General features: G+C 41.0%; 2 protein-coding genes across 10 annotated transcripts in view; one reads left to right on the plus strand and one right to left on the minus strand.

Annotated features, from left to right (window-relative positions):
• myo9b (myosin IXB) overlaps nt 1-16,082 on the minus strand; it is a 53,324-nt gene extending 37,242 nt beyond the window's left edge. For 4 of the 9 annotated variants that reach the window (XM_019871700.1, XM_019871698.1, XM_019871697.1 and 1 more), the window contains exon 1: nt 15,603-16,081. The gene's annotated coding sequence lies outside the window, so the exon portion shown is untranslated. Of the gene's footprint in view, nt 1-15,602 lie in introns of all 9 variants that reach the window. The other 5 variants (XM_019871702.1, XM_019871705.1, XM_019871701.1 and 2 more) reach the window with 2 other exon arrangements.
• Nucleotides 16,083-19,158: 3,076 nt separating this feature from the next.
• On the plus strand, nt 19,159-22,045 carry s1pr4 (sphingosine-1-phosphate receptor 4). The gene is made up of 2 exons (XM_019871728.1): nt 19,159-19,283; nt 20,079-22,045. Exon 2 carries the CDS (start codon nt 20,201-20,203, stop codon nt 21,419-21,421), a length of 1,221 nt encoding a protein of 406 aa, XP_019727287.1. The 5' UTR covers nt 19,159-19,283; nt 20,079-20,200; the 3' UTR covers nt 21,422-22,045.
• The last annotated feature ends 837 nt before the right edge of the window (nt 22,046-22,882 follow it).

Below are 22,882 nucleotides of genomic sequence, written 5' to 3' on the forward strand. Positions count from 1 at the left end.
CCACTTGCTGTCAACTAAAAATAACATTAACAGTTTGTCCATTTGTCAACTATACCCTGTATAGTTCAAGAACCATACCACGGGGGCAAATTTATCACGACAGCAGCTGAGAAGAGCCCTGTGATGTATCGTGTAGCATGGCCCTGTATTAATAATGAATGCTTGGTAAACTGTAAGCCACCCTTGGGGAAACAGGAAGCTTCTTTCAATCTCAACCCAGCACGGTATAGCAGGCAGACCGTGCTGCTTTAGTAACCTGAGATCCATCCTGTAAGCACAAGGGCTGATAGTTTATCACTTTTCTCATTCAAGGAGAGATTGTTTATTTTGTCAACCTGAAAAACAAGCCATGTTATAGACCAAGATAGGACATGAATAAAAGGAACAAGGCAAACAGGATCTTGGAGTCATAAATTTTCTCATGATTGATCACAATCTTGCTGGTGTTTAGTAAAATATTCCCGATAGGCTAAGCAGCTGTTTGGATAATTGCTGTATATGAACTACAAGAGTTGCTAGATGCAGGGAAATATACATATTTTAGGCTATTCCTCCAACCTACAATTTCTACATGATGTGCAGTGTTTCAATCATAATAATGATTGAAACTTTTATTCAGTCTTGCTAGATGTTTTAAGAGCACATTTTCAAGAAGTTTGATTTGTTTTGGTCTTGGACATTAGATCCAAAACAGAACTTCACGGTCATAGGCGTTTGCATTTTTCCAGGTCACAGTAAGTCTCATGCAAGCTTTTTTAAAATAATAAGGCATGCAATACTGCAGAGACCACAAAAGACAGCATAAGCATTATCCTCCATTATGAGGTCAAACTGGTTTGAATGTGTCACTTTTGCTTCAAGCTCCTCACTCGCTTAGAATCCAAAAAGTCAAAGACAAAGTAATAAAGATGAATATACAGAGTACAATACCCGAGAAAAATTTTCTTGAAAGGCGCACACATCTCCATGGCTCGGAGCGCCTCAACATCTCTCATCACTTTTCACATTAATGATTACCTTTGTGATTGTTTTTACTCCATGAAGACCTTGCACAGTACACATCTCTCTCATACTTCCGTTTTTATTTCAAGTACTGCAGTTAACTTTAACCCTACGCATCACGCTAAAGAAGAGCATTAAAATGTATTTGTTCATTTTAATGACATGGGACGCTCTCGCTCTGAACATTTGGAACATTCGATGTTAGCATTGCATTGACTGACTCAACAGCACCTTTGCTGTTTACTGCCAAGCATTGCACACCACCTTAAGTATAATAGTTAATAGCTTTCATCACTCAGCGAATGCTTCGTGAATTTACGGCCACGTGTATTCAGCCAATCACATACGCAACCAGGCAGCCATGTTGTTTGAACAGCCACGGAAATAATAGCTCCGTTGTTGACAAGACACACGAAGCATTTGCCAAACAAGGATACGAGTTGTTGAGCTATTTTTGCAAAGCGATTACATACCGTATAAAGGCAATACAGTTTGCGTAGATAGCGGTGTAGGGCTGAAAAGCTACACCGGAGCCAAACGGTTTTGAGAATGTGCTTACCACGGCACATACACGCATACATTTTGCACCGACATATTTTACTCTTACGCTCATTTGTCGGAGCACATGGGCCGTTGAGGAATGACATTTCTACCCTATGGTGTCTTTTGCAGCATAAGAGGAATGATCGACATGCTCAATGCTTGACCCACAAACTGGGGCTGACTCGCGAGAGCCTGTGACATCAGTGAATACTATCTACAGGAAGAGACACAAGAGATGGTCGTAGCAAGAACATTGAAATTAACATTAAAGTAAGAGGAGACAAAAAGCAAATATTTTCAAGTGAGACTGAAGAGAGAGGCGACTCTGTGGGACAATCAAAAGGAGAGACATGGGGCTTTGAGATAATACAGCTTCCGCCCGGCAAAGGAGATCCTCAGTGAGGATACTCAACATTCCACAGATAAGACCCCGGAGTTGTCTGCTTCGCATGGGCTTAGCCTGGCCTTTTAGCTGCTTACGGTGGCATGGGGAAAGACACCGGAGTGCGGGACTACAGCTCAGACAGGGACTATTCAGCCGCTTACTGTGAGCAGGACGTGGCTTTAACCTCTAAAAAGCTCCTTAGACCAGACATATCTAAGAGGGTCCCCACTTCGGGTTGCTGGACTCATCAAACTTTTCTAACCTACAGTTCAGAGGAATAAACTGTGTATCTATTCAACACCCACAAACATTGCTTAGTAGGGCTGGGCAATAATGCAAAGTCAACATATAAAGCAATGGATACCCGATTAATCATTAGAAATTGTACTCAATATAATATCGATTAAAAAAAAAAATCTGCACGCAAACCCCGACCGCCATTCTGCATCCTGGATGCAGAAGCTACAGGATGATGTTAAATTTGTGCCACAATTACAAGGGAGGAAAATAGAAGCACAAAAGCATGTTTTACTCCAGGATATTATGAATGCCATTTTTCCTCTTGATAGTTGTGTTTTATTAATTCTTTCAATGTTTTTACTTGTCTTATTAAAAAAAAAAAAAAACATGTTGAATCCCCCGATCCTACAAAGCATTATTCATCTTTAAATTGACAATTTGATCGGATATTTTCATAGTGGTTTTAACCTCTCCTTTAACGTTGAATATATTTAAAAATAAAACTTGTTAAATTCAGCCTTCATCCTTATTACAAAAAGGAACAAAATAATTTTACAAAAAATAAATATCTAATCGATATAGATGGATATTAAATACTTATACTGTGACATCTTTTTCAGCATATTGCCCAGCCCTATCGCTTAGGGTCTGTGCTAATCAAATGTTAAAGTGCAAGGTGTTACAATTCAAATGTTATTTTTCTGGTCAAACTGAAAAAGATATACCTTCCACATGTACACAATAAAGGGACAGCCAAAGGAAATAGAGGAAATTTGGAATGACCCCATATTTGGCAGTAATTCGTTTGACTCATTGGCACATGTGTAATAGGCCAAGCTCGTATTTCAATTCCGCCCACATGTAAATAGAGACATAGACAAAAAGTGCACCCAGCAGAAGAGGACGAGTGTTGTTTATAGTGAGTTTATAGTCTATGATTCATGTGTGAGAAAGCCTTGGTTGTTTTATTCTTAGTTTGAGATCCAGAAAAGTACGGTGATAAGGTAAAGATTGGTCCAAACAAGTCTATGAACAGATCAACTAGTGAAGCCTGAGGCACCATCAGCTGACTATGATGTGGCAGGAAGTGAATGACCCAGTGACACAGACAGTCAATGAATGAAACATTCGTTCTCTCCTTTCCCACCACCCCCATTTGCCCTCACTGCTTGACTCATAATTTAAATTCAAGAGAGGTTAACAGTAATGGAGCAAGCTATGATCTCAACAGTGTATGTGGAAGAAGATATGGTGACTCCCAGAATTCCATTTTCGTTGGCGAGTAGATGATGAGTCAGTGCAGAGCCAACAAGCAGTCATTGCCATAGCAGCAGAAAGTAGAAATGCCCAAAGGTAAAAAGTCAAACATGACTTTACAGAAACTCTACACCTCATAACAACAACAAAAATAAAAATTAATATAGCAAAGTAACAGCAACTTAAATGTAACAGTGACATCCAATATGATGATAAAATTATTCTACTAGAATGATGTTATTGAAGCACTCTCAGTTTCAGGAGAGCAATTACAATCCACCACAGGTATACTTGAATACATTAGAGTGGGCTAGCCGCTCCGCTAAAGCGACAGATATAGTCACTATTACGACGATGCCATGTAGAGTGGAACATTCAAAGGTCAAACATAATGTGGTCTATGACACTAGTCATTGTGTTCTAATATCAAAAAACATGTTCTCATAAGAAACCATGTTAAAGCAAATAATCAGTTCAAATTTGACAAACTGTCATCTAAAGTTTTACCAAAATTTTCCATTATATCTGACAATCTGGAAAGGATGGAGAACATGCAGAGGGGCCCCCACCCCCAAGCATCAACCAACCCAGCCACCCCTTTCTCACAATGTGAATATGAAAATGTGCTTGAAAGTTTGCTGGCCTATGACCATTTATTGGACAAGTATAATGAACAGCACTCAATATGTCTTATACAAATCGTTTTGTGTGTACTTGGACGACAACAAGCCAAAAGCTGTGTGAAGCCGAGGGGCTAATCCTTTGAGCACATGTGCTCCAATTCAGCAGAACTGTCTGGCTTTACACAGCATTTCAAACATCAGAGAGCCCAGAGATCCACCTACACCCCTTCCGGTGTCAGTCTGCGCAACCAAAAGCTTATTTCTTCTCCCTGGGGAAAGTGTAGCTGGGGCCACTCAAGTATCCATCAGCATTAGAACTCTCACTAACATGACCTAATGGATAGGAGAGGGGTTGGCTTTTTGCCAACACTCACCAACTGCACACAAACATAGACAAAAGCAAAGGAAGTCAAGATTCAATGTGTGTGTAGTGTGTGTGTTTCGGTTAAGTGTGCGCGCACCCCTTCTGGCATTAGGCCTTTACGTTTATACTCTTGGGCATTCATAAACACGTAGGTCTGGCGATAGGGAGAGATTGCTCTTCATGCTGCTGAGTGGTGCTAATCAGCCTCAGGGGCTGCTTCAGTGCAGATGCATCCACAAAAGGGCTGTGAATGGATCAGTGCCTCCAACTACACTCTGCCATGTGGCCTATTAAAATAAAAACAAAACAAACCAAAAAAAAAAAAAAAATCAGTCTTTTGTTTCATCAAAATGAAACCTCGTGCAGGGAATTAACAACCAGACTTAATCACAAAGGCAGATATGGAACACATTTAAAAAAAATAAATAAATAAAAAGCGTCAAGGGTAAAGGGCACTTTGAACTCCTGTCCCCCCCAGTCTACACACCATGACCAAAAAAAAAAAAAAAAAGATGACGAGCATCTGCTGTCTGCATCTAAAGGATACAAGAAAGACTTGTGGATAGAACCATTTTCAGTCTTTACTGAACCTCCAAGCCTATGGTCAAAAAACCTAGTTGTGTCAGCTATGCACATAGTGTGACACATTACCCTTACAGCATGTAATGGAGCAGTTAATTATACAAAGAAAACAAACAGGACAGGCTACCTGTTAACTTTGTCTGTGTTGACATTTCGTGTAAACAGGAAAAACTTCGAAACTACCTTTGCTTCATTCCACACTATTAATTTTTTCAAATGGCCCTTTTTGTTTTCACGACAAAGGCAGGCAGACACATTTCTGTTCAACGAATGAACAACATCGTGTCGAGTGACTGCCGGCTAAAGCAATCAGCACATAGACACATGGAATGGGATGATATGAAGTGTGTTGTGAACCAAACAAGCAACTGCATGGGTGATTTGTGTTGTTGTTGTTGCCCCAAACAGATAGGCAGCAAAAGACTCAAGCAAGCCTGTCGAACTAAAATACCATATTGGCATTGGACAGTTCTAATCAATCAAATTACAGTTATCTCAGGGGGTTGCATTGATCTGCCACTCCCAATGTCATGTGTCTGATACAGGTATTGACAAACTAAAGCTGGCTGCCGGCAGACGTCCCTTGGGGGAGAAAACTGACCTCCTTATCACACACATGCTGGTTGAAAACATGTAGTCAGTTCACTGTGAATGCCAGATCATTTGAACCAACGATGCATTCCGTCTGTTTTACTCAACCATGTGTCAAGTCTTTGTTTTGACCTTGAGGCGATTTCACACGAGTGTGAGTCACAGCTTTATAAACTTCCACTTTAGATACATTTCGCAGCAGGTCATCGACCTGGGAGGCCTCATCGGGCCTAAGCCCTACACTACCTTCCCTTTTTACTATGCATCTGTTTTTTCCTCTTCATCTATCCTGGTATAGCACTTTCTAACAAAAATCACCTTCTCATTTAGCTCCTCCAGTACCTCCCATTCCAACCCCCACTGTTCACAACCCCCCGCCCCCCACCTAGCTCCCCGCCACAGAACATTTGGCACCATTCCTCTAACTCAGTCCAGATGCCATGTTGCACTGAGGGGAGCAGATGAGTATAGCCTTGAATTTAATGTGTTCTCCAAAAAAAGGCAGCTGCATTGTTTTAATTCAATTTCATACTCCCCAAAAGGGACCAACAACAAATGCTCAAATTCATGATTGTATGTGTGGAATCAATCCAGGCTCCCTGAAGCATTGTGATGCTCCCATGCGAATTCTCACCATATTAGGTCTGTCTTTCATTTACATGTCAACGAAGCTGGCCACAAAAAGTGGTGAAATTTTCAGTCACTATGACGAGCTGAAACCATGAAATCAAAGCAGCGGCATGAGACACACCAAGGCAGGGAGACCTTAGCATGTTGGACTTAATGGAATCCAGAAGGCACTGCTCATTCTGTGTGGCTGGTTTGGAATTCCATTGAGGCTGGTGGTGATGAGATTAAACTTTTCCAGGTCACTCTCGCCATGTTGGATGAAAAGACAAAGAAGTTGAAAATGAGAAGAGAGTCCTTACAGAGCCTCCGAACACTATTGTGGTAGACGTTAAAGTAACACCACTTCCATCTGATCCAATAGCATAACTACTGTTCACAAACAGGATCCCAAACAAAACAAGGAGCACCTGCAGACACTATTTGGAAAAAGCGGAAAAGGAAGAGGATTATTGTACTCATATAGACTAGCCTGTGTTACACATTTATCCATTGTGCTGCCAGCATGGCCGCAGTAGTGCACAAGCTTGACGAAAAGCCCAATTAATGCAAAGTCTGCATCAACTGTAAGACACAGAAAGCAATTTTATAAGCATTTGTTGACTTTATCACTCATGCTATGAATGGACCAGTAAATCATCTGAAAATCTTGAGTTAATGTCAGTTTCATTGGAACAATAAATAAGTTCAAAAAGAACCCTCTTCGACTGTCCAATGCTCTCAGGAGCAAAGAATGAGACAAATATGCTGCTTCATGCATATTTCAAAAAAAAAAAAAAAAATTGCCAGAAATACATTTGACACGTTCTTGTTAATCTGTGCTGGGCATGTATACACTAAAATAACATTGAAAGGGGTCCTTCCTGGAAGACAATCTGCATTTTATGTTTTTGGATCTAGTCATACGTGTAATGTTTCAGCAAAACAAGAAGATGTCTCGGCTACATGATTTGAATCTTTTTGTTTCCTCCTGCACACATTGCTCACATCTTGTCACCAGGCTCTCTCACCGAACTCAGACATCCTGTTGGGTTTCTAACAAATGAGTTATTCATCAGTGACCTGAGACTACACAGTAAAAACAGAGCAAAGACAAGAACAGAACACAGTCCAGCCTACAGAGAGCCCATTGCCAAGCCTCTGTTCCTATTCCATCTCTTCAAATGTCTGCTGATCTCACCTATACTTTCCACCATCTGTGCTTCTGTCTGCTCTTCCGTTTGGTCACCCTCCACAGCCTGTCAGGCATTCATTAAGAAACACCAGACAGTTCGAACCCTGAAGACCCATCCAACAAAAGGTCTTTAAAACAAACATTAGAATCACATCACCTTCCATGTACTGCTCCACAGGTTTAATACAAACCAGGACATCTTCGAAACTAATGTTACATCTATGTCTGGTCAGGTTTTGGGGATGTTTTAACCTACAAATGCAACTTCGCTACCAACACTTATTTGCAGTAAGTGGTGCAGTAAGACACCAATTTTTATACATTATTTTATTGGAACTTCAGATGCATGCACTCATTTGCCCTCACGAATCATTACAATTTGACAGTGGCCATCTGAGCGTGACACCAGCGCAGAGTAAGAGCAATCCTAGCCCGAGGGTGGTCCCTGCCCGCCTCTCTGCTCACAATCCTGAGCCAAGGGACAGGATCAGTGACGGCAGAGAGGGTTGAGGGGGATGGAATAGCTCTCACCACAGCCATCATTAGAGCCATGTTTCCATCCGGTAGTACAGTAAGCCATGTTTCCACCAAGCGGTGAAGTTCATATTGGTTCCCCACTGAATAGTTTTGAATGGCAGATGCTGAGCTCAATTGTGTTTCTGAATTGTGTGTAGGCGTACATCAGGTGACATCAAAGCAGCAGGACCGCATTTAGCTAACTATCAGTTCCCCCCCATCCCCCCGAATATTTTTTTCACGGTGCTAAATCCCTTCCCCGATGAGTTTCTCGACAATCATTTGGAACAAATTGGTGTCATATAGAAGTTATTTTAAATAGCAAATACCTATATTTGGGGACTGAAGTGTCAATAAAACAGACATTCAAAACCAAACACTCTGCCCTGTCATGTATTACTTTACTCTTGACGTATTACTAGCTTCCAAAAATGGTTTAAAAAAAAAAAAGAGAAAACATTTGTCAAATGGTACTAAATGGCCCTCCCCCCATATATATTTATATATTCGCCTACATCTTAGCGAATTCATCAAACACCCTCCTGTAACAGAGAAAAGACAGAATCTACTGTAGTGTCTGCTTAGTCCATGAAACAAGGATGAGTGGCGGTCACTCAACAGCCCCTTTATGAACGGTAAATGTCGACAAACAAAAAACATGCAACTCGTGTTTCGCTGAACCCTTCATTCTGTGGATATATTGTTGGCATTGACGCACAGTAACGAGCACGTACTAACGATCGGCTTTCTGCTGGCCCACGATGCCAATGACACATCACACTTGGACACCTTCACTGCCTATTCGTCAGAATTTACAAACACCAAGCAACAATTCACGTAACACAACTCCAAGGTTGATAAAATACATTATTGCAAAGCACTGTATCAAGCATCAACCCTGCAGCTGCGATACGTGAATAGACATGAGCGGTCAACAAATCCTGAGTTGCCATAAGGGTGTCTAAATGTAACTGGATGCGCGGGTGTCTGATCTTGATTGGATGAACAATGTGACAGCTATGAGTGACTTAATCAATTAATCGACACCAACCTGGCATCAAGCACAGCAAAAATCTCATTCTCAAGTGATTCAGCCGCCAATGTACATCACTAACTTCATAATATGACTGGAGTTTACAGTATGACATCAATTATGCAGTGTGACATGAATAAAACCATGCAGCCAAACTTTTTCACATTTTCCATAGTTAAATAATGTATCTGTCCTCATAGTTGACCACATTTAGGGTCGAATATAGTCCTGAAGCTTGTCGTATCCCTGTGTAACAGTTGAACGTACGTATAAATGGTATGCTAATCATCCAGAGCTTACATCATGGACAGTGAGTCGCGTGTGGACATTCCAAGCTTTGGTTGCCATAACAGTGGCTTCCTGTTTGAACCATTTGAAATCATCCAAGATAACTTCAAAATTCAACAGCGAGAGCAGAGCCACAGCCAAACGACGGAGAACAATTATCTAGCGTCAATTTAATTTTGGCATCTACTTACATTATTTCGCTTGCATTTAACTGTAAAGCTAGTCAAATAAAGATATAGTGTGTTAAAATACCACCATGAACATTTGATCTTAAATGCTTCATGACATCAGAATGTTGGCTGTCCTAAAGTGTGTAACAGACCAGTTTGCGCTTCACTGTGGAAAATCCCGCTTTTTCGTCTCCTTTTTTTTTAATACTTGTTAAATCTCTGCTTGGATTACAACTGCGCCTGTAATAACCGTCTAAACAAGCCGTCATGGGAAGATCAGTGTGATCACAATCAAGACTTTGATCGCGAACATCTTGACCTGATATGTGTGTTACTTTTTCTTCTCCTTTTTTTTTTTTAATACTTGTTAAATCTCTGCTTGGATTACAACTGCGCCTGTAATCACCGTCTAAACAAGCCGTCATGGGAAGATCGGTGTGATCGCAATCAAGCCTTTGATCGCGAACATCTTGACCTGATATGTGTGTTAAAGCGAGTGAAGAATGAGGCGCTGTAAGTAGGCCATCGTGAAACAGTTGGTCTTTTCCTCACTTACACCCTATGATTACAGCTGAGTCTATTTATAAAGCCCATAAATTTGCGTGGCCACACTGACAGTGCCAAGTTACCAAGGAGTATGAGGAATTGATGACTTTACAGCCTCGCCAATCTCCCTCCCCATCTACATCCAGTCATTTTCGGTCTTTGGCTCTCCATCTGCTCCAGTGTGCAAAGACCAGCAGCCCCACAAGGCACAGCTCATTTAACCGTTTTCTGCAAAGTGAAAGCCTCTTTCTTCCACCGAAGAAAGGCGGTGCACACCCTGGAGCACACACAAAAGCACACAATGGTCGCACATTTCTCCTTCCTGACCTCCATCTTTACGTTCATCTGCGACTCTGCGCTCATATGCACAACACATTTTTTGTTACAGAGTCAGCAAACAACATTATTTGGGAATTACAAAAATGGGATTGAAACTATCAGCACACGGGGATTTTGGATGATGGGTACTGCTGATCCAATCCACCGGTTACAAAATGAAGCCTGAGATCTCACAAGATAATCCCTGTGAAGAGAGTTTGTACTGCTGTCATACACATATCTTCCTTATGAGCACATAAGAAAATAAAAACTTGTCTCAACATGCCATAAATTATTTGCCAAGATCTTTGCTAGTCGCCCTTCCCCTCACTTCATGTCGTAAAAATAATCTTTAGGCATCATGGAGGTTTTGTTCTGTCCACTACCATAGTTTTCCTATTTACACCAGACATAAAAAAAATATCGACTTGAACTATCAAACTATGTAAGTTGAACACCACAATGCTTCACGTCAGATATCCGCTATTGGTTATGAGATGTTAAAAAGATGCAACACACACACACACACACTATGAACAAAGAAAACATTTATTTTTGAAAAAAATAAAAACAAACAATTAAGGCCGTAATATGAAGGGGGGTATGAGATGCCCCTCACCCATCTCACTTTATAGCATTCTTAGCTTCCACTTCTCCTATGCAAAACAACAAAACAGTGCCGAATGGAGGTACAATATTTGGCACGTTGACTGACACAAGCACACAAAAAGTGACTATGTTTCAAATCTCGTGTTTCGAATCTGAGCTGATGCAGGCATTCGACCATGAATGCAATGTACCTGTATTCTACCAGTGTGTAATTACTTTTGTATCAAATGACCTATTCTAATGGAACAACCTTCTATTGTTATTGATGAGGATTGTGTTTACCTACCCACAAATGAGATGACTGGTTTACACCAACCTGATCAATAGGGCTGCAATGTCTTTCAAAAGAGAGTTAACCTACATCAGCTCAGCCCAGCACAGCAGCTGCACAGAGCAAGAGGGCATGCTGTTGAGAGACTAATTAGAAATCACACTGCGGCTGCTCACCGGCTCCACTATCCTCGTTCCGACAAAGAGGTTGATGTCGCACATGTGAAGAAAATAAAACTAATAGTGAACAACGACGCCATCTCAAAGTCATTCTATGTTGTGCTAACACACGTGATCACAAAAGCGGAACAGTCACTTCCACGAGTATTTCTGGCACCTGTTTTTTTTTTTGTTTTTTTTTTTAACAACATGGAAGTCAGCAAAGCGTGCCCAACCAGCTGATCTTGCACATAGACTGTGCATAAGCATATTCCGCGACTGGCAAGTGACCTATTTTCCCCAATTTAACTCAGCAATGGTTCAATGTTTTCAAGTAAACATGACTAAATGAGATAAGATAATGTTGACATACAGACAGCATAGTGGGTTTCATGCTGTCCAGAATGAAAATGCGAGAAAACACCTGTTCGGCTGTCTGTCAACTAAGGGAAAATACAGCATATAGCCCACCATAAAAAAAATAAATTAATAAATTAAAAGCTGCTCTTATATTGTTCTTGCTCCACCACTTCATTTTTAAAAAAATTAAAGGTATTTAAAATGTTAGGAATACAGTGGAAATTTTGTGTTTAGTGCACATTTGCTGCATGTGATGCCTCAGCAAATCTTACAAGATTTCAGCTAAACTCCACAAAGGTGTTTTGCTTTTTCTTTTACTTTTTATGATACATTATTAATTTGGGCTGACTTTTATTGTGTTTTAACTTGCGTGACCGATGACACCATGTATGAGATGTCCTAATGTTGCTTAATAATGCCGGTGCATACTGTAAATGTTTTATGACGGCAATGTTTTATTCAAGAACAAATGATGTAGATTTCCATTATTTCCCATGTAAAATTTGATTACAAATATGAATAAATTGAGGTTGCCCAGTGTCCCACACTGTGTCCGATCGACAGAAGAACCCTAACCTAGAGGGTAAAGCCAACAATGGTTTGATACAACATTACGGTAATTAATATGGAACTCAGTGATATGCAAGGCGGGAGGAATAATTCCAGAATCTGTTAAAATCATGTCGAGGCGTCAGAAACCAGGCCTATCTCTGGCTGCTGACCCATTATGTATTCATCCACAGCCACACAGAATTATATCCACCAGGGTGTGCGGACCAATTGAAGCTCAACAGTGACCGCCCTCCCCACCCCCATCTCGTCTGCAGCCTCTATCATCTCTGCAGCCAGAACCGAACATTATAAGCAGGACGCCATATGGCAAGTTTTGCTAAAAAAAATATGACAAAATAGCAGCTCAGTGGGTTGCTTGAGGGAAAAGAAGCACTTTAAAAAGATGGTGTGGAAAGAGGAAAGGCTGCTTGAAATCTCAAAGGTTTGAATGTGTTGCAATGCAACTCTTCAGTGGGTGAAAACTGCAATGTGTACATTTCGGACAAGCCTAATGAAGTTTAGTGCATGATGAATGTGATTCTTGTGCAGTGAATCCTACAAAGTCGTACATAATCCGCTCGATAAAGATGGATGACTTCCACTTTGTTCTGATATTGATATCATTGTAAAGCATAGAGTTTATTGTCACGTTTCTCTGGTCATTTTCATGCGGGTCCTTAGCCATTGTGCTTTTAGCTGGATGCTACTCACATTAGCATCAGTTTGGTAAAAATGGCTGCTCACTATGAGCAGCCTGACACGATTTCCTATCTTGTAGTCAGTTCATTTTCCTGTTCTATGGCTATCATTATACTGCCAGGACTGCCAGGCGTAGCCTGATTGGTTGACTTCTCACGTAACGTCACGCATGTTTATTTTTGAGGCACATTTTTCCAGTGAAGAAGCCCACGTCAACCGTTCCATCTTTAGAAAATCCTTTAATTGAAACAACCTTCATTTCTAGTTCTTTTGTGAGATTAGCAACCCCAAATCAAGCAATTCAAATAAGATGTACTGGATACGAATATAACATGTGACCAAGGGTTCTAGGAACCAGGCTAAATCAAGGCAGTGGAAAAAAAATACAGACAAAGATGGGATGAGCTAGTCAAGCAAAGAGCGTGTGTGAGTGTGTGCGTGTGTGCGTGTGTGTGTGTGTGTGTGTGTGTGTGTAATTGTAAAATTGTACTGCTTATGGTTTCTTTTTTCCGACATTGGGTTATTAGTCATCAGGAAAGTGCTTGCAGCTTACAGTATCTGGAACCATTTGTTTTAGCCTGTTATGCTTTTTTAGAATCAAAAGCCTTTGGGAAAAATTGCGACAGCTTCATCTTGAAAGTAAACAAAGCACCAGGGATAAAGGTGTATAATAGACAAAAGCAGAAGAAGGGGAATCATTTAACGTCTCAGTGGAAATTAGTTTTAATCAATTTAAACCCAAGCATGGTTCATTTGAGTCATGCTTGATGCTTTGAGGGCTATGCATGGATGTCAAAGCCAACAGTTTAACCACATTCTTCTAATTTGAAACACATGGCGCAGAAACTTGACGATGTGTGCACATCAATTATAAATGCATTCTGACACAATAAAATGAGTTCAAACATGTTAAACCAACACTTCACCCAAAAGCACTAACACACACACACACACACACACACACACACACACACACACACACACACACACACACACACGCGCCCAAATTAAAAAAATACAGACAGACAAAACACCACATTGCATACAGACAGACAAAACACCACATTGCATCCCATAGCACATCCTCCAATCAAATGAAATATATCAGATGGGATTTCATATTTTTTCATAAATTGATACTAATGGTCAGTCTCAAGATTGAAGCTCTGTTTGTTTATTTTCAGACAAAAACAAGTTGAAGTAGTTAAGTGAGATACAGTACATTTGAGCTAGCAGTTAATGGGAAACCCCATAAACAAGCTGGAAAAAAAAATTGCACGAGAAGTTTATGGGAGGAAATTACCTTCAAATTATAAATATTCACACACAAATACTGTAATAACACATACAGACAGGTCATATAACAATACTCACATGTATATATTCTTCCTAACCTTTGAAACACAAGTTATATCAATAAACTTCAATCAGGACTTTCTTCGCCACTTTAATCATAAAATTCATTGCCACCCCGACTAGTTTACATGCGCCTTTTACAACAGTATAACTGTCAACAGTAGTGAAGTTCAATCACGACTTTCTTCGCCACTTTTATCATAAAATTCATTGCTACCCCTACTAGTTTACATGTGCCTTTTACAACAGTATAACTGTCAACAGTAGTGAATAATTACGTTTTAAATAATGTATCTCCATGCAAGCACCGCACCACACTGCCCCTAGGAGGCCAAGGTGCGCACAGCAGCAACAGTAAGTATTTATTTCTATTTGTTGCTTTTGATTGCTATTATTTTAATATATTATTTTTCTTGATACTGATTTATTATTCTGGTTGTTTTTTAAGTTACTGTATATTTAAACTTGAGTATGGGTCGTTGAATAAATACGAAGTTTTGAAATCATTTAATAACAATATACAATAATTTTAAGTAATATTTTCTCAATAATCTCCCAGCCCTACAAGTGCTATAGAACGTGGACGGATATTCTCTTTCTTCCATGAACAAACAATGACCAACTGAAATGTAGATTTCTATCCTGTTTGTTATCCCTAGCCCCATTCCATCAATATTGTAAGAGCACACTCTACAAATGTGAGTTAGTCCAATGATTCCCAATCCCTGTACCTGGTACGCGAATGCCTAAGGAAATTATCCAATTTCAGTGAATTTGTCTGACTATTTACCTACACCAAATAATGTATCTTTTTTATCTATCTACGGCAGCGACGTACAGTGACAGATAGAGCGATAAAATCCACTTTCGCTAGTCCTGCGTATCCATCATTATTTCCATTATATTTTTGTGGGTGACGTCTTCGTGTGGAGGTGTACCGTGAGATTTTTCCTCAGTGTGCCAGGTTGGGAAAGACTATCGGTGTTTGTGAGTCACATTTTTTCCACCGTCTGGGATCGTTGGGGAGCAACAAGTTGGGACAGACAATTGATACACACATTGCAAAGATGCTAGCAAGCGTGTCACTGAGCAAACATGTCAAGCCAAGTTATTCATGACGCCAGTTTTGACAAAGTTAATGAAACTTCACAGGAGCCCCAGTGTACTGCATTTATTACTTCCCTTTGCTGCTTCTGTCACTAACGCCGACCATTTGCAAATGCCCATATGCTTCCAAATTAAGGAATTGTTCACCGTGTGGTAGAATAGCTGCCTGAAAAACTTTAGTCCCAAACAATGTGTCACACCGAGCCAACGTAGAATGAAACATGAACGTACCTTTCCTCGCTGCTTGTCCCATTGTGTTGCTCTTCACAGTACTCCCCTCTACGAAAGCCACTGTTTTAAAAAAATGCAATGACCAACTCACTAGTATATCCGCGTTTTGTTTGGATGAGTTCTGGTTAAAATGCGTCTTGGGAGTCTGTGGGAGGGCTAACAACGCCGGTGACGGCAAAAGATGAGACAACGAGCTTGAAACCGGCGCGGAAACAAAAAAATAAAACGAAGCGACAAAAAAGTAGCTTCCTCGTACGCCTCGGCTACAAAGAAGAGGCGTCTCTGGGGTAAAAGGTGGTCAAAAGCATATTTGTCGCACGGGAAATGGACTGGTTATTGGTCGGCTAACCAGCTAGCCTGTCGCGACTTCCTTTCTTTTCTGCCTAAATAACAGCAGCCAGGCTGAGAGAAGCGGTGGAGAAAAAAAAGTTGAGGGGGGAAAAAGGTTGCGTTCAACGAGGGCGCGCTGTTGTATTAAAAAGTACTGCTTTGGGACAACAGCGCCCCTTACAGCATTTACACTTGTGGTGCGACTCACACGCAACAAAGCGCTAATGTGAGCAACAGCGCCCCCTGCAGCATTAAAATAGCATGTGACGAATTCTACATACGGGAAGTTATGGAATGTCGTTTGTACAGTTTGCTATCCTTGAGATCCAGATCAAGGTCAACGCTGTGGAATAGTCTTTTTGTCGTTCACTAGTAGTCCATGGCCTATTTTTTTGCCCTGCTCAGCGTCCGTATTTTTACACTACTAGTGGCACTTGTGGCTTACTATTACGAGTAAGAGTTGCTGCGCTGCACTAGTAACACCGCAACGATCATCATAAGGACATAAAATGTGTAACCTTTTTCAATATATTTCTTGCTTGCTGTTTCTTTTTCTTTTTGATTCCTGTAACCGCTATTCCTGAAACTACTACTGCTGTTGAAACTATGCAAATTTCCCCTTTGAATGAGTAATAAAGGTTTCAAATCTAACATAGTCTAACTGTTAGACTACATGACATGTTAAAGACTCTAACATGTCATGTAGCCATTTTCAGACTACTTAGCAGGGCGCACCACCGCGTCAACGAACCTATTTAGTGTTTATGTAGTGAGGAGGATCCTTCTAAAAAAGACCACTTTTTTTTTCTCAGCACTCCTAGTGGTTATTTCATAGAACTACATAATTTTTCATTTTCAGATCTAACATTGTAATGCTACTTTTTGTCCACAAGATGTTGACTTCTTCACACAAATGGATATTTCCAGTTTCCAGGGCACTATAGCATGTCAGAGCAATGTGTGGGCCAGACCTTTGGGTTGCTTTCCAACAATGTAATCATACTGGCCAATAACTTGCACAAACATCGACGATATGAAGATTCCATGTAAACCTATTGAGATACTGCAGACTAGTCAAACTATGCAATTGAGTCTGCAAAAAAAAGATTGACCCACCACTAATATCCTTAACCTTTGAATGCACAAATTTCAAGGAGCAAAAAAAAAAAAAAAAACGACCAAAAAAAACCAGTTTTGTGTGTTAGTGTCACCTTTGACCTTTTTGTATACTTCTCAGCCTGTTATGAATGATTTTCATGATTAAGACACACTTGAGGTTGACATGACTTTTGTGGTTAAAGTGCTATTTGAAGTTATGCGCTGAAACGAGGGCGTTTTCAACCGCCAACAGGGTGTTGGTAGCGCCTTGGGTTGCAGTTGCTTGTTTGTGTTCCTCATTCCATTTACTCCAGCAGCCTCAAAGTAGAGCTACTATGACATTTAGAGTACTTTCAATATCATAATAACATGACTTTATTTGGTTTACACTCACCAGACACTTCATATAGCTGCCCAATTTAACGAGCACCAATCACTGCATCATACTGAGAAATTTATGTGTCAAAATATTAGAAAGAGCTCACCCGACTGGAAACTACAACCACAAAATGTGGTCAATGCCTATTTAAAAGGTAAAGATGAAACTAATGTGTCACATAGTGCATTCAGATGTGGCATTTTTGTTTTAGAACTCAAAAAGGAGAACTAAAATGATGTACATGGGCGAGGCCCATGAATGTCATGCCTCATTAGCTACAAATGTAGGTCAAATATGTATATCACTCTCTTTACATACTGTAGGAATGGTGAGCAGCACACTTCCCACGATGCTTTGGAGTGCCCTGTGTTTGCTATTTTGATGAGAGTGCCTGTCATGTCTTTGATGAGGACAACAAAGGACCAAAGGAACAACTCAGATGAAAGGGCAAGATGGACATGTAAGCTTGAACTTTGGCTCAAGTGAGGAGTCAGTGTGTGGCGTGACTGGGATGAATAAAGAAAATGAATAAAAAGCCTCAGCGACGGTGTCATCTTTTAAAGGGAAGTCAAAACCAAAAATATTCTTTATACGCATGCATGGCAGGCTGATTGAACACTCAAAGTTGTCCCTTGGTATGAGTGTGAGTGTGGATGGTTGTTTGTCTTTCTGTGCCCTGCGATTGGCTGGCAACCGGTTCAGGGTGTCCCTCGCCTACTGCCCGAAGACGGCTGGGAGAGGCTCCAGCACCCCCCGCGACACTTGTGACGATAAAACAGATCGGAAAATGGATGGATGGATGGAATGACATGTAGAATAGCCAGGGTACCTCAATAATATAAAAAATTTGAGTGAGTTGATTTTTGTGAAAATGTACAAAAAATGAGTTCCTTTGGTGTTCAGAAGTTTTGTGCCATCTTGATTGGTAATTATTATGCAATAGAGCCCATTACACTAGAAGAATAAGTGACTGTATGTGGTTATTTTGCTGTTAGCTTCAAACACTTTATTGTTGGGTTAGGAAGTTAATCTTTTATACACACATTGAGAAACGTAGAATGGAAAATGAAACGTAATAAAAGCACATGTCTTGCACATATGCACATATTTTGTCCATATTTAAAATGGCATTTTTGTCATACATCTAGTTAGGAAGCGTGTGGCCGCTTAGTAGCACTGATAGAAAACTGTGGCCACCTCCAGAATTTAAGTTTCCCATCCCTGATCTAATGCTTCAGTAAAATGTATTCTTTGACAAACTCAGTGATTATAATATATTTAACTGCAAGAACTAACTAAGTCACTGATGGTGTAGTGGTACATTTCAAGGTGTTTTTACGCAAGGGGAGCTGGGAGAGGCTGCAGCTTCCCTACAAGAAAACTGATGGAACAATGGAACTTACCAAAAGGCAATGAAAACACATATTTGCAGCTCTTTGTATGACTGCATGTTTTGAAAGGTCAAACGATAAGGTAAGCAGAGAGAACATAACAACACAACCTGATTCTGCATTAATGGCGTCATCTTGAATGCTTGTTTTTATGCCTTCCAAAAAATGAACTGAAAACACAGCACATTATGATATTTAATCACATTGCAGTAATATTAATACAATCTCCAAGGCAGAGGACACGAAATTGTAAGTAACTTCATATTTTGCGCTTGTTCAAAAAGTGCGCACCTTACACCATCTTCATGATGTGGTGCAAGAAATGTGACAAAATGATGGCAATCTGTGTTGCATATCGCACACGTGTGAGGGGTGTGAACTCTCTCGGGGTTACTTCCCCATCAAACATGGGTTGCAGAAATCAGTAGTCAGTGACAAGTGCATCTTCTCTTGCACTCAGCATCACCAGCAGAAACAGCCGCAGTAAGTACCCTCAGTGCGCACCATTCTTCTGCCTCTGATTATCATTTGTGATTCATTATGAAATACTCTAGCTCATTTTATTTCCTTCAGGTTGAAAAGATTTGGATTAATCAAATGACCCACTTGTATTCTCTCTTGTTTCACGAGGATCAATAAATGCTTTTGGTGCCAACAGACAAAATTTGAGAAATTGATTTGGGGCTACACAAATAGATTTCTGAGAAGAAAGATGATATTCATTCGAAATATTTGTTACTGTACGTGTGCATTTGTGTTTCTACCGACACTTTGTACTAGCATTCAACTTGCGTTGAGAGAAATACTTCCAATGCATCCTGCTGTGATTTAAATGCCCTCTGCATCTGGTTCTAGTCCATGCTGTGTACACCACATGAGGGAGGCATTTAAATGATGCCTTTTAAAGTTCCAATCAGGAAGTAGATGGCACATCTGACACTTATGAATACATTTGGAGTTCATAGTATTGTACTGTATCTTAAGGAGCTCTTGATTATTCCTCTTTAAACGCAAGCATGCAAGTTAAAAAGACAAAGATATGCTGGTGTATAACTTCAAAGATGACAAAATGTGTTGAATCTAATCCGTGTGCACATTTTCACCAAAAAGGGATGTGTGTTAAGTATACTTGGGCTATTTTTTAACCCTACACCCAACCCTAACACAAAAATAGTCCCCCCTAAGAAAATGTCATAGCTATTTTTTCGTTGGAAATAATCATGCTTTTGGTTTGCCTTCTTCCTGCAGTGATGGTTATTTTGTTCTCTGTCTTGTCAGGTGTGTGTTGTCCAGTAGTTTGAGTGGGACGATAGCCTGTCTGTACAGGAGTTTCACATTCATTCCTCTGCAACTCACCCCAACCTGGTTGTTGTCCTCATCCTCCCAGCTCAGAAATAGCCATGGATCTTTTCTCCTCTCTCACGTCCTCGTCCCCCTGCCCTCACTTGTATCATTTATCCGCTTTCCTCAGCAACACTTCTTTCGTCAACCTCTCCGAGATCAGCCACGTGATCCTGAGGCATTACAACCACACGGGGCGTCTGAAGAACAGGACAGTTTCAAACTCGCAGAACATTAGCGCCACCATGGTCGTCTTCATCTGTATCAGCATTCTCATCATACTGGAAAATTCTCTCGTGTTGGTGGCTGTCATTTCTCACATCCGCCGCAGTTGCCGTTGGGTGTACGTGTGCATCGCCAACATCACCCTCAGTGACCTCCTGACCGGTGCGGCCTACCTGGTCAACATCTGCATGTCCGGTAGTCGGACTTTCCAGTTAACGCCTGCGCTTTGGCTTTTCCGTGAGGGCATGCTGTTTGTCGCCCTGGCCGCATCGATTTTCAGTTTGTTGTTGATTGCCGTGGAGCGTTACATGACTATCATGAGGCCACTGCCTCAGAAGTCAGTCAGCAGCACCTATTGTAGGATTTATGGCCTGGTAGCCCTCTGCTGGGTTTTGGCGCTGGTGATCGGCTTCCTTCCCTTATTGGGCTGGAACTGTATGTGCAGCCTGGACGGATGCTCGACCCTTCTCCCGCTCTACTCAAAGACCTACGTCTTGTTTGCCCTTATCATTTTCATCATTATCCTCCTGGCTATCGGGGTGCTTTACGGCGCTATCTACAGCCACGTACACAAGAGCGCACAACAGCGATGCCGCAAGCGCTCCCTGGCTCTGCTTAAAACGGTCATCACCATCGTTGGGGTATTCCTGCTCTGCTGGGGGCCGCTGTTCCTGCTGCTGCTGGTTGATTTCTTCTGCGTATCTCGACAGTGCGCGCCGCTCTTCAGCGCCGATTTCTTCATCTCCCTGGCTGTCCTCAACTCAGGCCTCAACCCTATCATCTACGCCCTGGGCAGCAGCGAGATGAGGAGAGCCATGGCAAAGCTCCTGTGCTGCTGCTGCCTGACGACCGGCCTGTGTCGCCCCGAGGCGCTGGCCTCCAAGGAGACCAGCAGCACCTCGGAGAGCAGGCAGGACAGCTTGAGGAACAATTTTAACAAGGTCAGGAACCTGAGTGTTGCCTCCCCTCCGCCAACACCAAAAAAGGCCCACAAGGCATCAAAGAAACGCAGGTTGAGCTCCACTACCAACTGCCTTTCAGTTTCGAGTGGTTAGACCACAATGGGGACCACTCCCATGCAAACAGGACCTGAGAGAGGTGCTACACACATAAGTAGTATAACTGTTTCCTCAGACCTGTGGTTTGCCATCTGGTAAACAAAACTTCCAGCAAGTAGATTTTTAGAAATGTATAGTTGCTTAAATGTATCTTATAAGAGGAGGACCAATATATTTTTGTACCTTATGTATGTAAGAAACTGTGTGTGTTGTAAGTGCATTTTTTTTTTTGCCCTTGAATATTTCGTGTTGATGCTGTTTTTGTTTAACGTTAATAGATGTTCCACGATGTTCAGTATGCTACCTCTTCTATTGCCCTAATTCTGAAGGGGAATGTGTCATTGAAACCTTGACAGGCTCCGCAAGACTCAAAATGATTCATGAGCGCAAGATCCCATTAACATCAACTCGACAAAGTCAAGTTTTAAATAATACCTTCAAGGTGTCTTTGTTCACATCAATCTCAAACATCTCAATGTCTATCAAAACTGAGCTTTATTACCTGCTCAGAGTTCATTTGACTGCACAGGTATACAGTACTTAAATCTATTGCCTTTGAGTGTACAATTTCCATAATAATGGCAATCAGCGTAAGCACATCCCTCCATCAATAAAAAAAAACAAAAAAACAAAAAAACAAAAAAACAAGATGATGCTGTTTCACTCCAATCCCGTATGTTACAGATATTTGCATTACAAAGCAAGTGCCAAGTGTTTCTTTTCACTGGAGCTCCATTTGCAGGATCTGATCGGAAACATTTTTATGCTCTGTCTATGGACCCAACTGAGAAGTGCTAACTAATAACATGCACAAGATTTTAACCATTTCATGCACTCTGTAACCCGCTAACATGAAAAGATGTCCATTGTAGTAACTGCTATCCCTGAAAGGGTTAATAGCAGTCACCGATGGTGTAGAGTGGTACACTCGCTTGGCTTGTGTGTGGGTAGTGTGGGATCGTTTTCCACTCGGTGACGATGTGGGTGTGAATGGTTGCTCATCTCTAGATGTGCCCTGCGACTGATTGGCGACCACTTCAAGGTGTAGTCGGGCTTCCACCCGAAGTCAGCTGCGATTAGGCTCCAGCAACCCCCGCGACCCTCTACTGGATAAGCAGTGTTGAAAATGGATGGATAGATGGATGGATGGAAAATGTTAATAGCTGTCATGATAAAACTAGAAAAAAAAAACACTTTCAAATGTGGAAAAAAAAGCTTCTTATCATGTACTCCAATCATTTTGAAATTTCCAAGATGGCTGTAAGGGCCATTTTGTGTACTTGCATTTAGGTCAGCAAGTTCATGAGGTGTAACCACTCTATCTGGTCACAGGTCCATTTGAGTAGGAAGTGCTCAGTAGTTTACAGTTGCATAAGTCAACAAAAAGAGCAGTTACAGTTTTGTTTTTATAGGGTGTATGTTGTTTGGTTTATTATTTTTGAATGTACATATTTAAGT

This window comes from Hippocampus comes, unplaced genomic scaffold (genome assembly GCF_001891065.2).
Source record: "Hippocampus comes isolate QL1 unplaced genomic scaffold, H_comes_QL1_v1.1 scaffold182, whole genome shotgun sequence".
NCBI classification, from domain to species: domain Eukaryota; kingdom Metazoa; phylum Chordata; class Actinopteri; order Syngnathiformes; family Syngnathidae; genus Hippocampus; species Hippocampus comes.

What these genes read in the sequence shown, in the direction of transcription:
- s1pr4 (XM_019871728.1), top strand. Translation starts at nt 20,201, where the DNA reads ATGGATCTTTTCTCCTCTCTCACGTCCTCGTCCCCCTGCCCTCACTTG.